The sequence below is a fragment of the Apteryx mantelli genome, chromosome Z (assembly GCF_036417845.1).
Source record: "Apteryx mantelli isolate bAptMan1 chromosome Z, bAptMan1.hap1, whole genome shotgun sequence".
Classification (NCBI taxonomy): domain Eukaryota; kingdom Metazoa; phylum Chordata; class Aves; order Apterygiformes; family Apterygidae; genus Apteryx; species Apteryx mantelli.
Genome location: NC_090020.1, coordinates 48540622 through 48561500, shown reverse-complemented (window position 1 = coordinate 48561500; position 20879 = coordinate 48540622). Strand labels below are relative to the sequence as shown.

The 20879-nt window shown below is 35.0% G+C and overlaps 1 protein-coding gene across 15 annotated transcripts in view; it reads left to right on the top strand.

Annotated features, from left to right (window-relative positions):
* PPIP5K2 (diphosphoinositol pentakisphosphate kinase 2) overlaps window positions 1-19406 on the top strand; it is a 52584-nt gene extending 33178 nt beyond the window's left edge. For 6 of the 15 annotated variants that reach the window (XM_067316609.1, XM_067316605.1, XM_067316607.1 and 3 more), the window contains 10 exons: window positions 870-977; window positions 1062-1178; window positions 1956-2129; window positions 4447-4620; window positions 5854-5923; window positions 7993-8112; window positions 9008-9070; window positions 12931-13077; window positions 14604-14732; window positions 17539-19406. In XM_067316609.1, coding sequence (XP_067172710.1) covers window positions 870-977; window positions 1062-1178; window positions 1956-2129; window positions 4447-4620; window positions 5854-5923; window positions 7993-8112; window positions 9008-9070; window positions 12931-13077; window positions 14604-14732; window positions 17539-17630 — 1194 coding nt within the window. In that variant the 3' untranslated portion in view covers window positions 17631-19406. Of the gene's footprint in view, window positions 1-869; window positions 978-1061; window positions 1179-1955; window positions 2130-3618; window positions 3714-4446; window positions 4621-5853; window positions 5924-7992; window positions 8113-9007; window positions 9071-12930; window positions 13078-14603; window positions 14733-17538 lie in introns of those variants that run through there. The other 9 variants (XM_067316610.1, XM_067316614.1, XM_067316613.1 and 6 more) reach the window with 9 other exon arrangements.
* The last annotated feature ends 1473 nt before the right edge of the window (window positions 19407-20879 follow it).

Genomic DNA, 20879 nt, shown 5'->3' with positions numbered 1-20879 from the left:
CATTGAGCCAAAAAGCACTTTTAGTCCTAGACTTCAGTGTGACATGATGGTATAGCAGATAAGCCTTTAGTTTTAGGCTGATAAACTTTTAAGTTTCCTGTAAGATGGATGTAAATGCAGTGTGTTTCATAATTACTGGACCACTTTTAGAGCATGAAAAAGGTGAATGTTCATTTTAAATGGTTTGGGAATGTATGGTAGGGTTCCCCCCCCACATATTCTAGAAGCCTCCATTTACTCTGTCCATTTGACTCACAGAGAAATATCTAGAAACACAGCTTAATAGTTCCAGTTGGTTGTTTTTTCTCCTCTGTCTTATTAAGTCTAAATTTGGGGGTGCAAAAAAGATACATACGTATATGTATGCATGTATATATGTATGTGCATGTGTGTGTATATATGTGTTTGTGTGTACACACAAACACATATATACATATATACACATGTATCACTTTTCAACCAAACACTACTTGAAACTAGTTTATAGCAAAATCAGAGATTCCTATCAGGAGAATTTAGAATGTTTCTTTTCTCTACAAGTCTACATATGCCATCACTACCAAAAGAACATGAAAGATAAAATGAAATAAAATAGGAAAAGTTCTGTTCTCCACCTTTTATTCATTTGAGTATTTTAAAGTCATTTTTATGTATATTTTTTTTTCTGGTTGTTCATGAGGGTATGTATTTCTTTTCATTACCTGGGAAGAGCTCTGTACTTTTGCTATGAAAGTAAAATCCATGTAAATGGTGGGGCGGGGGGACATGGAGATCATCAGTCCTTTTAAAGCAAATCACTGACTTCTAATTTTCAAGATTTAAATGTGGCTCACAAAGTGGTTTTTTTTTTTTCCTCCCCTTTTCATAAGGAATCGAAAGATGAACAATGGAAGCGAGCTATGGATTATCTGAATGTTGTCAATGAACTCAATTACATGACACAGATTGTTATCATGCTTTATGAGGATCCAAACAAGGTATTTAAAATGGGTAAATATTTTCAGAAATTAGTAGTTCTAAACTGTGTATTAAAGTGTAAACATATTTATCATTTTCTTTAGGAACTTTCTTCAGAGGAGCGTTTTCATGTAGAGCTGCACTTTAGTCCAGGAGCAAAAGGCTGTGAGGAAGATAAAAATTTACCAGCTGGATATGGATACAGACCTGCCTCCCGAGAGGTAATAATTGTGTCTTTCTTTAAAACAAAAATTGGTATTTCTAGATGTGGATATACCTAAAATAAATATTAAAAGATTGTTAGGGGAAAAATAAAAATGTGATTTTTTTTTTTTTGATAGAAAAGTATCTAAGAAAATAAAGGTAATCCCAACACACTGTTCCATTTTGGATAGATGCTGGGGAAATGGACACATAATTTGGGCCTTTTTTGGCTTTGCCCAGCTGTATTGCTAGAAATGCAAAGTACTCGTTGTAATAAAAGTGGTGTCAACAGGTAGTGCCACATTGATGATGTTCTGGCAAATGCAAGAAATATTTAAGAAAATGGGGTGGTTTGGAATGTTTGATAATGCAGAGAGATGAGGAAGGACTGATATTTTCAGAGTTGTATATGTAGGTCTGTACCGTTACTACCTGCTTTCTAAGAAATAAATGGAAACAAAGCTTGGTGAGAATTCTGCGATTGGTTTCTGGGGCCAGAATTCTATTACTGTGTCAACAGAAAATTGGAGTTGGATATGGAGATTGAGCAGTATGGTTAGTTAGGACCTCATTGTCATATGCAGTGGTTAGCCAGGAGCAAATACTCATAGATATATAAAAGTCTGAAGTAATATATATTTTTATGACTAGTCATTAAATAATATGATTACTCTTTTGTATTTTTAAAATCAGCTTGCTTTTGGTTTGCTCAAAAGATTTACTTAATGACCACTTCTGTCTGCATGGTGCAAAGTATGTAGTTAAATTGAAAAGGATTTTTCTATTGCTTGTAGAATGAAGGCTCGAAGAAAACCTCCCATAGAAATGATAGCGATGAGGAGGCACATGCTTCTAAAAGGGATGAAACAGATCGGTCAGTAGTGATGTTCAAGCCGATGGTATCAGACCCAATTCACATACACAGAAAGTCACCTCTTCCAAGATCCAGGAAGATTGGTTCTGTTGAAGTAAGTGTTTCTGTTCCAGAGCATGTCTTTTACAGAAATTATCTTTCTGCTTGCTTTTAACAAAAAAGGCAATTCTGCTTTTGATTACACAAAAACAGAATGATATTATGCCTCATAAAAGGATTGCTTTAATTCTATGGCAAGTCTTCCATGGCAGTGATCTATCTGAATGAATTTTTTTTTCATGAGTGATTATTTTGCCGTAAAATACTTCTTCCCCCACCCCCCCTTTTAAAACCATATTAGAAAAAAACTTTTTGAAAACAAAGACCTTTTCAATCTAAGCCCACATCTCCTTCGAACTAACACACATTGCTTTTGTATTCATCCTTACAAGACAGCTGCTATTGGGAATAAAGCAAACCTTGAGAGTGATCATGCTGAGAGGGGATGGAGGATTTGGGGTGGTAGGGGAGGTGTGGAAGGCGAGAGAAATGTTTTCAGCTGTCTTTGCTTTCACATGGAGTGAAAGTGGCTCCAGTGGTCCAGCATTTGAAGGTAAGAGAACAAACTGGCAGTATTTTTTGAAGTGGGCGGGTTTTGCATTTCTTGAAGTCTTTAGATAACCCAAACAGTCTAGTCTCCAGTTTTGAAGGTCATGACATCTAGGTGTACTTCACAGATACGGCTTTAATGTCACAGCAGTGGAGGATGCACAGCAGTGTCGTGGTACCACTTGTGTGGTTGAATGGCAAAGCTTCAGTTGGTGCATAGTGGCCCTTCTGTGACTTTAATGCTAGAAGTAGACTAACAGCTTCATATTACCTCGTTTTCAGTTGCTTAAAACCATCAGAACTTAAGATCTGCACCAAATGCTTTTCCTTTTGTGTTTGTGTTGGGAATGTTTGTACACAATGCGAGTATTACAGAAGTAAGATTTACGAGTAACTTGGTTATTAGTAGTGTGGAGAGAAAAAGATGCATGGTTTTCTTCTACAAGTATATCTTTATAACTTCACATGACTTTCTTAAATTAACAGAGGTAATAAATGTGAATGTCTTACATTTTCTATTTACAAGTTTTGTCATAAACAAATGCTCACAACATCAGTACTTTGGATTTTTAAAAGCTGCTTTCACTGTGATCATGCAAGCTCCCCTCCTCGTTATGAGTTCACACGCACACAACTTAGTAGTATTTTCAACTTTAACCATTTTCATTCTTGTAAATTATTTAAAAGTTACTTTCAAAAGATATTAATGACATAAATTGCTAAATTTTAACTGTGCTGGTAATGCATGTTCAGATAGAATGTGTTGCAGCATTCAGCGTTTATTTCTGGGAAGGAAGTAGCCTACTTAAATCATTCACTGTGAAATTTTTTTTTGAAAAAGTAAAATTGGAAATCTCATCTGGCAAACTGAAATCTGCAAAACCAGTATTTGGAATATTTATACCAAATGGTATTTTCAGGTGTTTTTAAAAATGTCATTTTATTGCAACTTAAACTGCAACTGCCTTGATTTTTTTTTTTTTCCTTCTCCATAGGCAATTCTCTTTTCACTTATGTCCATAATTAAAGGGACACTGTCAGGTAATATAAGATGCAACTTTTAATCTGGGTTATAGTCCAGCAATATTTACAGAAGAAGCATTGCAATTCTGCATTGAGTCATGAAAACAAAAAAACAGTTCTAACAGTAAAATGAGTAAGTAAGGCTCATCAACATTGAAAATCAAATTCTGTATTACTAAAAATGTTCATTACTAATCATTAAAATAATACATAGTGATGTAGGGCATGGGGGAATCTTAGCCTGACACTGTCCCTTGAAGTCTTATAGCTGTCCAGCAACAGAAAATTAAAAATATATATATAAGTTGGAAAACCCATGGTGCCATTACCAGACAGTCAGCTGTAAAATCTCCAAAGCAATTTTAAAAATCAATAGAAAATTTTAGATAAGGTTACAGACTAGAAATGGAAACTATTAAGTAGTAAATAGGAAAGTTAATGTACTTAGAGGGGGAAACTATTAAACAGTACGTCAAGAATAATAGATGTTGTTTCCAACACGTAGGGGAATTTTTAAAGTTTTGAACCAATTATTGACCCCAGTTATTTTTGTCTTGTACCATTATTTAATAATTGGTGTACCAGAATTTGACGAAACTGTTGTATTTAAAGATATAGTTGATTATGAGCAGAACTGATAATTTTGTAATGTTACTCTTCCCTAGTCACTGTTTAATAGTTTTAAAAGCAGTATATAAAAGGGTGCAAGCAGGCTGGGTTTTTTTCTTTTCTGTTCATTTGGCTCTGTTGAATCTAACTTTGCATGCTTTGCTGTTTTTTGCCCCCTTTCTCACTTCCAGGAAGAGAGCCCCCTGAGTGTGTCTAGCCCAGAGTGTATTGGTACCTGGCTGCATTACACCAGTGGTGTGGGTACTGGGCGTCGAAGACGCAGATCAGGGGAACAAATCACTTCTTCCCCTGTCTCCCCTAAATCATTGGCTTTCACATCCAGTATTTTTGGCTCATGGCAACAGGTTCTTAAACTTTACTTCATTCAACATTCTTATGCATTCCGAGCAACAACCAACTGTCTTTAAGGACATCTAATCCCTTGTTATGGATTACATTCAAAGCAAATTCTTCCACTTCTTAAAATTACTTCCCGAGCATGTTTGGGGGGGAAAAAAAGAGTAAGTGTGTTTTTTTCCACTGAATGTGTTGTGCATCTCCCTGAAGAATTGGTTCCTCTATAGGAAATGCAAATGTTAACACAGTAGAAAAGACATAGTCTACTGCCTAATGAAACAGATTTCTGCTTTGGCTTAGTTGTCCTTTAAGACTTTGAAAATGGCATTGCTTAATTTGGTGGTAGGTAAATTGAAAAACTTTTATTTTTTTTTAATAATGGCAAACAATACCATTTAAAGTAATTTATTTGGAACTTCATATTGCTATCAAAACTTGTTTTGCATATATCATATTTTCAGTGGCCTGGTATTAACTACTGCAGGGAACAAACTCTAGCACTAATAATTCTTGCCTTCTATATCTGGAGGTATCTGAAACTCCCAACACAGTACATCATCCATTGAATTGTACAATATTTTGAAGATTTTTCTAAATGCTGGGGAAGAAGCAGGAAAAAAGACACATTTCTGAAGCATCAATGAAGATCTAAAGACTGTTTAATATTTCAAGATATTGTTTATGTATGTGGCAATGGATGGTGTTCTGTTAACTGTACCCTTTTTCTTTATAAAAATTTTTGTAATTTCTTTTTATAGTGGAAAATCTGAAAACTATTTATATAGGAAAAGTATATATGAGTAAAGGCTGTGAGCATCTGAAGATTACACTGATTGAGCCCGTGCATGGATCAGTGATTGTATGGTGTCCTCAATAGTTTGTCTGTCTTTCCTTCCCTCCCCTCCTTTTTTCAATACAGGCGCAGTTTAGGAGAGTGCATTTGGTAAAATAAAATAAAATCTGTCTCAAATGTCTGTTCTCATATATGTCTTGGTCTGTGTCCTTTTTCATTCTGAATGCTTGCTTTGCACCACTTCATTGTAAGGAACTCATATGTGAAATGGACTCCCTTCAGAAGGGGATATTGCATGATCTTTCATATTTCCTTTATATATTTTTACTAACACTTGTCATACAGCTTATTAACACTTGTCTGTCTGAAACAGGCTGCTGTATCAAATTAAATAGACGTTTCATGCTGCTGTTCTACTTTTCCTTATTTTTCTGTTTTTTATATCCAGGTCCTATCAGAAAGCAATAGTAACTTACGAACACCAAGAACTATTCTGGAACAAAAGCAGAGCGGTCTAGGTATGTGCATATAATTGGCATTTTGTTTCATGTTAGCTTTTCCTCTGCCCGTTGTTCTGCACAGTTGTACTTTTTTTTTTTTTTTTAAAAAAAAAAGCTTTTACGTGGACAGGACCAGGTAGTATTTGTAATCAATAATATCTGCTGATTGTCTGAAACAGTACAGCCTTTTGAACTGGACAATTTTTTTGCAGCAAAAGTTCTTACATAAATTATAATTGAAAAGAGCAAATTGTTTGAGACTATTAACATTACTGACTCTTTACTGCCCAAAACAGGTACACAGGATTATTTTTAGCATAATATCACTCTTTATGTAGTTTATGACTGAGCTGTTGGTTTTTGCAGAATCTTTTGGATTGAAAAGGCCTACTATGGAAACCATTAAAATACTTTTCTTGAAGATAATGTTTCCTACTGTGGGCAGTTGATGGAATTGAAGGTGTGGTACCAATGCAGGGGAAAAAAAACAAACAAACTTCAAGTTTCTTGGGTGTATCAGGGCTTTTGCACAGTCCCTTTCCTAAAATCAATTTCTTTCTTTCAGTGTTAGAATTAATTTTGCTATAATTCAATAAGTTGTTTCAAATTCTTTTAATACAAGTGATGTTTTCTGTTGTTTCTTTGAAACAGGCATTCATTTGACCAATATGCAAAAATATGAAATTTTGCACTACTGTAAATTAATATTGCATCTTTTTTCTGTAAATGTAAAATGTCTTTTCATGGGAAAAATGCAGTGTAGAAAATGCATAAACTCTCTATATATGTGTGTATATATATGTGTATATATATATATATATGGCTAGAAGTAGCTTTTCCTTTCCTTGTAAAGATCTGTATTTTTGTCTAATCTTTCTGTGATACTTTTCCCTACTATATTTTTTTCCTTAGTAAAATGCATACATCAGGTGCTCTTGTTTACTGAAGTCATTTTTTTAATGTGTGCTTGCTAAAGTTAAACAACTTTTCTTTTGTCCATGTGACACAATATGGCTTGTGGAAGTTGATGTATTTGTGTGTGTAGGTGAAGATATTACTTTTGGTGCTTTTGCCACAGACCAGGCACCAAATTATTTTGGCTGTGATTGGTCACATGTGCTAGTAATGTTTCCTCTCATTGGGTCATCAAAAGTAATGAAAGGAAATATCTCCAAATAGTTGGTCTTTAAAAATCTGGTGCTACTTATCTAAAATACAAAAGATAAGTTTCTAGTGAACCATTTTTCCTTTCAAGTAGTAGTGAAGATTAAAGGAAAAAAAATACAGCATTTTTTTCCATTTTGTTCACTGGCATATGTAAATTTCATATATGGCAGATTATAAAAAATACATTTCTGTGTATGGCTTTCAGTGATGTGTTAAAACTCCTCGCAGCAGGACTGTATGAGAGGTAACACAAGTAGTCTCAATTGCATGGAAACGTGCAGAAGTCTTTTCTCTAGGAAGGAGGTTGAGCTAAACTTGGTGAAACTTTTAGGTGTTTTCAGTTTCTACCTCTGGCAATGAAGGTAGCTGAAATACTTGTAGAGTATTCCTGATTCAGTTAACATTTCATGGAGGTTAAAAGGGAAATGCTTCCATATTAATCTGTGGAAATGCATGAGTACTTCATTGCAGCCTGTCATCTCAAAGATTGATTTGGATGAAAGCAATGAGCAGTATTTTCCAGTTTCTGTTTGTTTCAGGACTGCAAGTTTTAAAACCCACAACTTTTACATCCTCATCTTGTTTTTGTTATGTTGTTTTGGTTATGTTTACATTGACGCTAACTGGTAACTTTTCTTTACCAAACTTGAAAACAGGATATGAAGTTACTTTGTTAAAGACAGTTCCTCTCTGCACATGTAGCAGAGGGTGCTGTGTCATGAGTAGAAGCACAATAAATTATGCTAGTTTCAGCCTCCAAGTACCACTTTGACATTACAAGCATATTGTGAACCTGTCCAAGGCACTGCCAAAAGCTGCCTTTTGTGTGGTAAGAGCCCTGTGCTTGCATGCTGCATGCATCCCCAATGTGAATGGACGAACACCTGGTTGTTGTATGTATTTTCTCTAACTCCCATCAGGGTCTCACTGTGCGGGCCTGTTTAGCACCTCAGTGCTCGGGGGTTCTTCAAGTGCACCTAACCTACAGGATTATGCTCGTACTCATCGTAAAAAGCTGACTTCTTCTGGCTTCATAGATGGTATGTGCACACTCTCGCACATGCACGCACAAACCCATGTGCCACATTAAACTTCTAAAGATAAATCCTAGGTTACTGATTTTAATGGAATCCTAGAATCCTTTGCCTTAGTATTAATTGTATGAGTTTCTGTTGCTTCTTTATTGCCCATAGCTTGCTTGTGTTTTACTTAATACCATAGTTAATTCTTGTTACTGTCTTGAATTGAACACTAGCTCACAGACTTGTAATACATGCCAAGAGATTTCAGCAAGTGCATTTTTTCAATATACTAAAACTTTAGTTTGAAATTCTTTTTCTCATTTTAAACTTCTGGTTTTATCATTTCTTATTGATCTTGAAATAAATTGCTTAGAGCATATACAAGGAGTGAGAGAAATGATAAACTAATAACTTAAAAATACTGATGGTGAAAATTTTAGGATTCCTGACTCTTTTCTGATGGGGTTTGACTTACAGAAGAACAGGAGGTTTTTGGTTCTGTATAATCCGGGCTAGAGCAGAAACTCTTTCAATAGATTTCAGAATGTAAATATGTGATAGCATACCTTTATAACATTGAGGTGAAACAGTATTCATGCTGTTTTCCCCCAAAATTCACTACTCAATGTTCAACTCTAACCTGATATAACCTCATATGCCAGAATCACCAGCTCATTCTGCTTGTTTTCATACACTTCATTACACATCTTGTAGTTACCAACAGCCCAAATTTTCTTCTTTTAACCTCTGTTTAGATTTTAGCCCTCTTCCCTGGTCCCATCTGCATGCCACTCAGTTCTAACACCTTCTCATCTTTTTTTTTTTCCTTTCTTTCCTCTTCCTCTCCTTTTTTAAAATGTCCCTCTTTTGGTAGCTGTTACGAATTTCAGGTACCTGTTTTTCTCTTTCTCAGACACCACACGCGGTTCTGCTGTTAAAAGGTTTTCTATCTCATTTGCTCGACACCCAACCAATGGTACGTTTTGCTTTTATTTTAAAAAAAAACAAAAACAAAAGGTTCCTTGCTTCATCCCTTTTATTTTTATTTCAAATATGGGGTGTACAGTATCATCCAACCATCTGTCGTTCCTAACTTCAAGCACAGCTCCAAATATACCTGTAATCATTAGATATTCTAAATCTCTTCTTTACCATTCATTAGTATAAATATGACGTCAAAATTCATTCATCAGAAAAATCTTTGAAAAATCGAAATGCTACTGTTAATCATGATCTCTAATAAATTATTCTCCCCAATTTCTCGTGATCAGACTGTATGGTACAAGATAGAAACAGAATAATATCTGATCTTTATTGGGCATACATTTCTTGATAGCTGCTGCTGCTTCTTCTTTGTCTTCCTTCTGATGAGCTATTTCCCTCCTCATTCCAAAGTAAATAATGGAGTTGACAAATGGATTTTATGACTGTCGTCTTGAAGTGACGCTAAATTAAAAAAAAAAAAAACGTAAAGCAGAAGCTTTGGTTCCATTCCTGCTAAATTACAGTATCCATCAATGAACAACAAATTTACCTGATCATACTTCTCCTCTGTTCATCAGGTGTGCAAATTACTTAAATATTGCACTAAAAAATCACAGTGAGAGGGTTGCCTCTCGCTTACATTGACCTCTTGAACTTCAAGGGTGGGAGTTAACTTGTCTTCAGTCTACCACTCAAAAAAAAAAAAAAAGAAAAAAAAAGCCTGGTTTAACGCACAGGACAGAGGTATATCTTTCTCTTCCTCAGCAAAATATTTCGTGCCTAACTTTCTACGTGATTAAATAGGCCCCAAATATATCCTGTTCATGGAAACCAGCCTCGGTCTTCAGTATTCACCAGATCTTAATTTCTTAATTCCAGTTTTAAAGTGCACACCTGCTGGCCCAGTACAGTGATGATGATATCATTGAAACTGCAGTGGCAATCAGCATTGCCGTGTTAGATTTGAAATGCACTTGTTTAGGAACAAGATTTAAGAAAAGTGAGTGCTTGCCTTGTTTTGCCATGAAGCAAACTAGTACTGTAGTATATTCATTTGGAATCCATAGTGAGTTGCACTGCAGTGTTTCTTGAAGGAAAACTGGTATAATAAGGCTGAAAGAATACCAGTAAGCTTGCGTTTGATCTAAAAAGGCCAAAGCTAGTGTTCTATTTCATATACGAAATGTAGGAACCTATTTTTTATCTTTAGAATCTAATCAGATAATATTGCCAAAACATTACCAAGTCAGAAAGTAAGAACTGCACTTGAATGTAGATGTTTAATAGTTGGATTACTTTCTGTTCCATTTAGCACTGTCTTTTGTGACTGCATTCTTTAAAAATAGATCCATCTAAGTTGCTTTTAACGAATGCATTGATTGTTCTGATTCATGTAATACAGATGTTTTACCACGCATCTTTCACAAGATAATGCATGCTGTATGAGCTCCTATGAAACCTACACACATTACAGGTTTCTAAGAGTTCCCTACTAACATACAAACATATAGGTGTCATTTTGTCTGTCCTCTGGACTGTCATTTTGATTCTCTCTGTCCCTTTCACTCTCTTACTTTTATGTTGTTATCGCACCTTCTAACTCATTTCACAGACTTCCCCCTCCCCTCATCTTTAGTTCAAGGAACATGGAGAAACAAGTGTCTTCTGACAGTGCTTTACGTTATTTTCTGGGCCTGTGCAGAACAGCCGCACCTCTTTAGGTGCTGGTCCGGTTCCTCTGCGGAGCTGCTAGGCTCCCGTGGTACATCTCCATAGCTTTTAAACCTAAGGCAGCAGGGGGGCTCTCTGAAGTGCTGCGCTAACCCTTTCATTGTCTTGCATTTTGAAGGGGACTGTGCCATTGGGAGTAAATATAGCCAAAACTCGAGGGCTGGTAGTTTGCAGGAAATTGCTGTTTTAAAGGGATACTGTCAGGCTTCTTCGCCGTTAAATATTCTAATATATTTCTCAAATTCATTAAATACTTACCATAATTTGTCATAAAGTATTCAAATAAAACGCATTAGGTAGATTTTCAGGGTATCTGTGTTAGTCATATCGCTTAGATGCAGAAGTTTTATAACATTGTGCTGGGGTATGGCTACCTGATAGCAGAATTCCCAAAACTGAACACAAGCCTGGAGAGGGGGTATTCCTAAAAGGTTTTTTTTTTTTTTTTTTTTTTAAGGGGGTGGGTCTGTTTTGAATTTCCTTTCTGGTTTTCTATAACATTGCACTGAAACATTAATAGGTATTTAAAAAATTAACCTGACATTGTCCCACTGCATTCTTTGCAAGGGTAAGATTAAAAAAATAAATTCTTATTCAACTGATGGCGACACTTCTGTCAGGGTAAAGAGATAAATCTTGTGTATTTTACTGTAATGCAAAGAAAGGGTTTGCGCTTTGCATGCATGCATAGTTATATAGGATATTAACATGTATGCCAAACATTTTTTAGTGCTTACACTGAAGCTTAGCTGCTGTCTTTTTAAGAAAAAATACAAATGAAGAATGTGTTGGTGTTTTTTGCACATGAAAACTGAGTTTCCCTGAAATGCAATGTTATATTTGTAGTATAAGTGAAGCTGACATAAGCACACTTCAGTTGATTGTATATCTGGAGTGATTCTCTCTCAAATTTGAGTATGGCCATGGTGGATCCAAATACAAATGTAGACATTCTTGAGTTGAAATTTCATGAAGTTATTTTTTCTATGTAAATCACTAAATGAGGAGCAAATGGAGAACACTGGATATCAGAGGAATATTGATGCTTATTATTTTGGGGGAGGGAACAGTTCAGTTATTGCTATCTGTAAAAAATGTACCTTGAACTGAAATTCTAAACATTATTTCATTCACTATTTTTTCTTCATTTAAATATGTTAAAAGAAATGTAGCAACTATAAATTTACAGTATTGAATTGCAAACTTGTAATGTTACAGCTGTACATGAAAACGTTAATGGACACATTTTCCTCTTTTGTAATGCAATTGGATGAAGAGAGCTGTTCATTGAGTTATCAAACTTGCATCAGTTTACAGAAGTGCAGTTTTATGACAAGATGTGTTTAAGTGCTTTTTGAAATGTTAGTAATACAAATATGCATGGTTGGTTTATGATTAATACTAATGTAGAAAAGTAGAGTCCAGTAAATTTTTAGATTTTGGTTTGGTATACTTACCTGCTCTAATATATAAAACGTTTAGTGTTTTAAGTACTGATTTTTAAAGGCATAAAGGTAGGTGTAAATCTGTCTTACAAAGTTAAAACATGTAGCCTCAAAGTACACAAGTGCTAATAGTGTTTTCCGTGGATACTTAAGGCAACAGTTGTTTTCACAGAACACTCGAGGTGACAGAAGGTGACTTCTGCAAACTTCTCCTGTTAAGCATTCTAGCATTTTTAGCTCTTCTGTCTCAGCTAGCTGTTGACAACATAGCTGTCCTACTTCACTTGCATGAATGAGTTATCTATTCAGTGTTCTGCCTCGCATGAGAATGAGTAGGAGAAATACTACCATTTCTTGACTTTTTAAGTGATTTAATCTTAAAGGAAAGTTATTCTTCATGACCTGATTTGAGAGTAAAGTTTACTGTTTGTAGACCAATTCACGTGTACATGGGACTTGTATCCCGTGGTATGGTACTTTGAGTTTAGTATATTCTGGAAATTGGCCCACCTTTTTTCTACTCCATGTTCTATTAATGACATGATTTCAAGAGTATTATGTCTGCATGTATTGATTTTAAAATAAGTATTTTATTTTATGCATTAGTGCTTGCCCATGCAATTGCTTAAATCCTGTCTTATGTTTGGAAATCTTTTTTGTTTTTATTTTTTTGCAGGTTTTGAACTATATTCCATGGTGCCTTCTATTTGCCCTTTGGAAACTCTACACAATTCCCTGTCTTTAAAGCAGGTGGATGAATTTCTTGCCTCTGTTGCTGCTCCATCAAGTGAAAATCTACAGGAGACATGTACTGCTTTTAGTTGTAATTATGCTCTTCTTAAATTGTTAAATATTGTCTAGTTAATCTTTCTAGTACTTTGTAGCAAATGAATAAACTAAGAATATTGTTATTTAAAAAGAGAAAAGGGGGAAAAAACAATATAGACTAACTGTAATTTTAATTTTTGGAGTATCCTCTTGCTATATGAACATTATCCTAATCCATTGAGGTAATGCCCCTATTGATTGGTGTAGTAAACCAAAAATTTTATGAAGTATTAGTAGGTTTATTTCCTCACATTAAGAACTTCTCAGTACTGTCCACATTAATTCTAGTTGGATTGTAGGGAATGCTTTTTACTAACACTGAGCATGCACTTCTGGCTGTACACTGTACCGCTGTACTGGCAGTAACCTCAGCAGAGTAGTGTTGCTTTTTATATCTTATAATGCTGTTATTTCCTGTGTCTTTCAATATTACTTGGTGTTTCACGTGTAGAGTGCCTTGCAATTACTTTTTTTTTTAATAAGCTATGCTGCATGTTTCATGTTTACGTGATCTTGAAATGAGATGCAAACTGAGTTCTGTACATGTGCAAGTGTGTGGGAAGATGTTTTCCCATTGTGATTCTCCTGTTGTTTCTTTAGAAACTGTTTTCAGTTAGTTCAGATTTACCATTTATTAGGATGGTTATAATTTGTGTGTCAGATGAGTGAAAAGCAGAGTCTTCTTGAGGGAATGTTTAAAGAATCATGCTTTTGATGAGAAAACTTGTGCATGCTAGTACTGATACAAAAGTAATATCAATGCTAGGGGTTTTGCTCCTTTCCTGTGTTTTAAGTTTATATGCTTTAGTTTTGAATCAGCAGCTAATTCGATAGTGTAGGCCTCCTACATCTGGGAAGGAAGATAATCTAAGAAAACTGGTGTTACTGAAAAACAAATAAGGCAAGCTCATATGTTATTTTAAAGTTCTTAGGTGTTTAAAATGTTTTGTTATGCTGCTTAGGATTTGGAAAGATGGTGTTTCTTTAACAGCAGTTAAGAATTTACAGTTCACAAGAGGAAAAAAAATACTTTGAAAAAGAAAGTCTTCCTATTGGGGTGGATTGGTAAGCAGAATTTCACAATTCTGCTTATGTAGAGGCCATCTGTATATAGATCCTTCTGCTTTCTCACCACCTCTGGGAGCTGTCTAGAGAGCAATCTGTTGTATACCTGTTTCTTAGACCTTTTGGACTACATGTCAGTTCCAGGGGCATTTTCATAACCCATGAGAAGCAGCATTAATTGTGTTGCCAGTTGTCTTCTGGCAAAGCAACTGTTATTGAAACTTGGCTTAGCTTCACGCTGCCAGGGATGTTGTCATGTCACTTTCCGGGGTAAAAAGGAGATTTTTGTCTTTCACACTTTGAAGTTGTGACACAAGAGTCGAAAATCTGTGACTGACTTGCAGGGTTTATGGCTAAGGCTTCTGTAGTACTAGCCAAACTACTATTTTTTAGCATTTTGCTAATATGAGCATATCTTTACTATTTGTGATGTATATCTTTTTCCCCCCCTTTCAGCTTCTCCAACTTATATGAGTCCACTGTCAGGAAGAAAAATTTCTTTTAATACATACACCCCTGCAAAAATTCAACCAACACCACTTGAAGCTTTGCCTGAAAGGCTAGCAATAGAGAAACCAACCATACGTAAGTAACTTCTGTCAGAGGTAGAATAGCTAACTTCATTTAATTACTTCTAGCAGTAATTTTTTCTTACATGTTACATAATTTCTCAGGGCAGCTATTTCATAGCATTCCTTATCTATGTAGGTGGGATCATTTTAGTAGTCATCTAGAACTCATAGCATTGCCCATGTACTTCTAGCAGTAAAACTGTACTAATAGTTGCTTTCTCTTATGCTCTGAAGTGTGTGAAAGAAATGTTATGGTCTGAAAATTCATGGGGGTTTTTTGTCTTGTTTTGCTTTCAAGTATGTCAGTATTTCCAGCTATGTCTTACTGAGATGAACAGAGGAAATGTATTTATTTAAATGGCAGAATTGCTAATGTGAATAGTAGTAATGAACCAAAAAAAAAATAACATTTCATAACTGAAGATCTGCTTACAAGACGGGGAAAGGAAGAAAAATGACCCGGGTAATTCAGATAGTTGCTGCTATGCATCTGGAACTTGACTGTTGAAAGGCAGGATTCCTCACAGAGCTTGTAGATGCAGAAATTAAAAAAGAAGAAAAAGACCAGTGAGGTCAAAATAATTTTTTTTTTTTTTATGCTTTGATGATAACATTAGCTTACTGCACACACAAGATATATTTCCTTTACTGATTAAATGTCATACACATGAGCAGAGTGTGTGTGTGTGTGTGTGAGATTAGAGCTAAAAGCTTTCTTCTTTTTCTTTCTTTTTTTTTTCTTTTGAATACTTTGGAATTTTGCTGCTCATTGGCATATGGTCCTGGAAGTTGCAACATTACTTGAAAAAGAACTTAAAACCTAAAGTTAATTTTTGACCTTTTTTTGACTTGAAACTAATAACGTGACCCTGTTTGATTTTTCTTTTCCTTTGAGTTATGCTGTTTGTGGATGCCCCCTAGTTTGTTTTTAATATCCCAGGCTTTGTATATTGGTTTCATCCAAAGGTGGTTTTGATTCTGAAACTGTGTGTTCAGATAAAAATTATTGTGCATTTGCTTTACTAGTACATTTTGAAATTTTTTTTAGCTTAGTACTAGTACCAAGAAGATAGGGTAACGTGTCTCCAACAGTGAAAGTTATAATACCAAACAATGCTTATTTAAACAGAGAAGCTACTAGATAAAAAAAAAAATTCTTAAAGATACTAATATTTGAAAATATGTAAGTATATCTTCTAGGAAGTATGCTGTAGCAAGTATTAGGAAGTTCCACATTCTCCTTTCTGTGATACATGGGTCAATACCATTTTGTTGGAAATGTGACCTGATGAGAGGAAGATAATTCCCTCAGCTCTGAATCTCAATGCCAGTGTCCAGGCAGTATCCTCTCTCTCATGTAGAGTAAATCTATTAATTTTTGTTTGCATGTTCAAAAAAAAAAAATTAAATCATCAAGCCAGTCAGAGCTTACCATTTATACCACAGAGCTGTGTGACCAGACTTTGGTTAAAGCAGCTGATAACATTATGACTGTCTAATATGTGCAGTTTGAACTGTCAGCCAGTCACACTGTCTGCTTTTGGACATTCGTGCTGTTTTGAGGGCATCAAGAACAAGGTCGGATTGCATTTCTGGTCTCATTAGAGACAGCCCTCCGGTTCTAAACTAGCTTGTTATGGCTGCTCTGAAAGAACTTGTTAACTTTCTTCTCTCTTTGGTCATGGACTTTGAAGGCAAACACTGATCTTTACTATCTTTTTTTTTTTTTTAATGAAAATACTTTTGCTTACATTTGCAAAACTTTCTAATGACCTTTCCCAAGGAAAAGTTTCTAAGTTTTGAAAATATTCTATAGGGAAGGTTGAAATCTTAGTCCCTGTTATATTTCTAAACAGCTACCTCCTTGTCAAAGAAAGCTGTTTTGCTCTTCAGGACATGTCTTATCTGGTCCTTCTTGCCTGTTTCCCTTCTCTTTGTGTTCTCTGTAGATTTGGTGGTTCCCTTAAGTCTGCATCTTTACTTTTTAATGGGCTATCTGGGGTTATTTTTTATTTTCTGCTTAGAAGAAATTGTTGGAGTACTGGAATCCTTGCTGTTTCAGTGAGGATGCTATATGTGACAGCTTTGTTAGCTCCAGTGATTGAGCTTTTGCTGAGATTTCCCCTGCAAGCCCATGTATAAATGCATGAATCTAAAAGCTGTGCCTGTTTCTAAATGACAAATGTAGGAAGATTTGCTTTTAAGATAATGTAATTTAAACCCTTTGGCCCATCAGATTACCAGCTTTAGTTCAGCATTTTAGGAATAAGAAAATGTAAATTTAATGTCCAGTTCCTATATAATCTTGCTAAAGTGTTTTTGTTGCCATTGGGTTTTTTAGATATATAGATCTTTCTAAAATGCTGTCCAGCAGCTTACACTTAAAACGATTTTTTTTTTTGTATTGCAACTCCAAGAAGATTTTTTTTCCTACCCCTACCAGCTTTGGCTTTTCTGTTCTTAGTTAATTTCTTGCTTTCTAGGGTTTTCAAATCTGCTTTCATCTGTTTTATCTATTAAAATGTGTTCCTTCTGCTGTTAGTCTGACTTTGTAAAATTCAGTATTTATCCTACTGATGTGTGTGGTTTTGGGGTTGTTTTGCTGTTTTAGTGTTAGTATAATGAGTTTTTAATAGTAGTGGATGGCTAAACATGTAATTTTAAGGTCTGTTTACTTTAAAATCTGCTACTTATTGTAGCACTGTGTGTGTTTCTGTGCTAGGTAACTTCTGTTGCATTTGCTTTGCTTTTTATCTTTTCAGCATGGATGTTCTTATGTATAAAACATAATAATTTCTTTCTTTTCTTTACCTTTGCAGCTACCAGTGGATCTTCTGGTTGTGTATCTAATGTTAAGCTATCTCTTGAAGAGACCTCACTAGATGTAAAAGTTAGTGATGAAACTTTCTGAGAAGAAATGAAGTTGACCAGAGAAATTGGAAGCAACTTCTTAAACGATTCTTTAGTGTGCATTTGGTTGTAGAGAAGCAAACTAAATGATGATTGAGCTTTCAAAAGCCATTCACATCTGCATTTCATAGTGCACTTAAACCCATATGGACTAAAGACAACTAGTGTGCACTCTACATATCTAGGTCAAAGATCTCTTCCCATTTTTTAAAACATTTAAGGAACTATTTATTTATCAGCTTGATAAACTGCACACCTTTAACAAAAAAACTGCACAAGAAATTTTTTGGTGTCTTCAAATATTTACTGTAAACCTGTACAGAAAAGAAAGAAAAAAAACCAAAAAAACCAGTGGTATGTTATAGTGGCATTGTTCATGCCACTGTAATGAAGCATTATCTGTTGTCATTATGAACTTCTATTTTCAGGAGTTCATAATTTGCCTGTGAGTTTCTTTTGTGGGCTGAAAGGTAACACATGCCTTTGCTAGGAGCTTTCTCTTTTCTTTTTTTTTTTCTTTTTTTTAAATTTAACCACACTTCCAAATAAATCACTTTGCCTGTTTCTGAAGGTAAGCAGGTGTTTTCTGCATTGGAATGATTTTGTATCATATATGCTGCAATAATTGGGCATAATGGAGTGAGTTAATGTATTTTCACTTTTGAGTCTCCTTACTTTTATTCTGTGTTTACATCAGACCTATAACATTCTAATATACCTTCTCTTTTGTTGTTTAGTATTCGTGCTTATATGTGGGTACCTGTATATCATCCAGCAGATAAAATTGTCTTTTATATGTTTTTATCAAAAAACTTCTTTTGTTTACTAAAAAGACAGCTTTATTTACTTCACCATATGTTTGTACAAAAAGGTGACATTAAAAAGCAGGGTTTATAAAAAGAGAAATGGTTACAGCTGGTCTGCTAGTAAGTTTATCCTGAAAACTGTAAATATCCCATCTGTGCTTTATTACCAGCCCTTCAGAGCAGAGAGAGACTGCGGTCCTACCAGAACTCAATGCTTAATGTTACAACATGTAATGGAATACTCAGGCTTCCGGATGGCCCCATTGGGATTTTCATACCTCTCTCCTAATTCAGGAGGTTGCCAACAGCTCTCATTAAAAGTCATTAAAGATCTTACAAGAGCTGTGAGAAGCTTTAGTAAGTCAGTGGTGCTTTGAGTGATTGGGTTATGTAGAGTAATCATCCTGTTTCAGCAGTTCTTGTGATTATCTGTGGCATGACAAATTTTTGAATGTTTATAATTATCCCAAATGTATGCAAAATATTGTCCACTTTTGTAAGTTCAAGTGGCTGATTATTAATAACTGACTTCATAACTACAAGTTAGATAATTCCTTTCACATTTAAGTTGCAGAAGACACAGCTTCAAGGTAGTATTTTTAAGCAAGTAAGGCTTTTGCTGCTCTTCAGAGTCAGTGCAACTATAATTACATTCACCCTGCCACAGAGTCTGAGTGTTTAAACTGACTATACATGAAATGGCTTCAACAAACAAATTCTATAAAATACCGGTTAAATACCAAAAATATGAAGGGTTTCACAGCTCTGTACTTAAAACATTTCATTTTCTGTAGTGTAAATGTGTTATTGACAGTGTTTGTCCTGCACACAACTGAATGTACATGTTATGTTTACCATTAAAAAAAAAAAAACTGTTAAAACTTAAGTATGCATATCATTCCAGTCAACCAAAGCTGTGGCATAACTTTTTTATGTGCTCCTAAATAAAAAACAAGGTCACTGGCAACTTATATCCTTTTTTCTTTCTCTTTTACGAATATATTTGAAGTACATTGAGTAGTCTCAGTGAAGAAGAATAAGCCATTAATAAATAAGCCATAATTTCTCTTGGGGGTGGGTGAAGTAGCTTGTAAGAAATTAGGGTTTATCATTCTCTATTGTTGAAATCAGTCCTCAAAAAGGTAGACAGAACAGTCATTCTGCAGTGCTTTCTAAAGGTCTTGCATGGTAACACTAAGTATGTAACAACTGTGAGCACTTCTCTTTTTCCTCTTACTCCTCTGGCAATAAGGAAGAATGAGGGCTGTATCCGACTGCTTGGCTGAGCATTCTGAACTTCAGAACCTGTTTTAGTCCAGTTGATTTAGGCAATTGGACTCTCTCTCTCCCTTTAAACTTTGAACTGTACGCCCTGTGCCAACCAGGTTTGACAGTTAGAGGTCTCAAAGGTTAAGTTCACAGCAAGTCAATGCTTGAATATGGCTGTAATTCCTGAAATACTACCACCCTGATATGTAATTTAAGTAAACATTTAGTATTTCCTTCAAAAATGAAGCATCTTTACCAGAGATCTCCTGGAGCAAAATCCAAAAATGTTTGTTTAATCATATACAAATTTAAAAGTCTTGTATTATCTGTTTCATGTTCTTAAATTATAATAAAGACATAAATTTGAGTTCTCTATATAATTACGCTAATAGGTGAAATTTGTTAAGGGAAAGTGGAGGTGCATTTGTACTTCAGTTTAGTGGGAAACCATATAAAGTAGCATAGGGAGAGGGGAAGAGGGCCCATCTAGAGATGTGTACAAAAAATCCATACAGGACTGATCAATAGTATCAAGACCAGCAGAGGTTAAAGGAAGATGGCAGAAGATTTGAGACATAGCGAAGACTGAGAGCCATTTTGATGCAGTAGAATATGCACATGGCAGAATGTAGGGATTTAGCACTGTGTTTTCTCATCTAGGAGAGATGAAAGTTTAAGGTTTCACTTGTAGTTTGAAACATCCCATTCCCTGTATAGTTTTTCTTCATAATTAACATCAACTATATTGTTGATAGGCTTGCAAGTTGCTAAAGAAAAAATGGCAAAGGCTCTTCCAAAAAGTCAGTTCTGAAAGAATTGATAATTAGGTGGTGGAAGAAAGGAAGGCTACTTTCAAATCCAGTTATTTATCTGTTTCTGTTCTTTTTCTTTTTTAATAGTGGCTTTAATTTCGCTTGATTTCATGGAGAGGATGTATTTCAGTGAATATTTTTGAATACTAATTTCTTGTCTCCGTTTGCTTATCCCCACGAAGTTCTTCAAAACAACCAACTTCTGCTCAGAAATACAAAAACTGGTGTAATAACAAAGCAGTCCCAGGCATTTTACTTTGGAAAACAGGTGCCTAAGAAAAAAACATTTTAAACTTGTATCTGTAAATACAGAAATACTCTAATTCTAGATCACAGTGCAGTGTAGTACCTCTCAGCAATTTA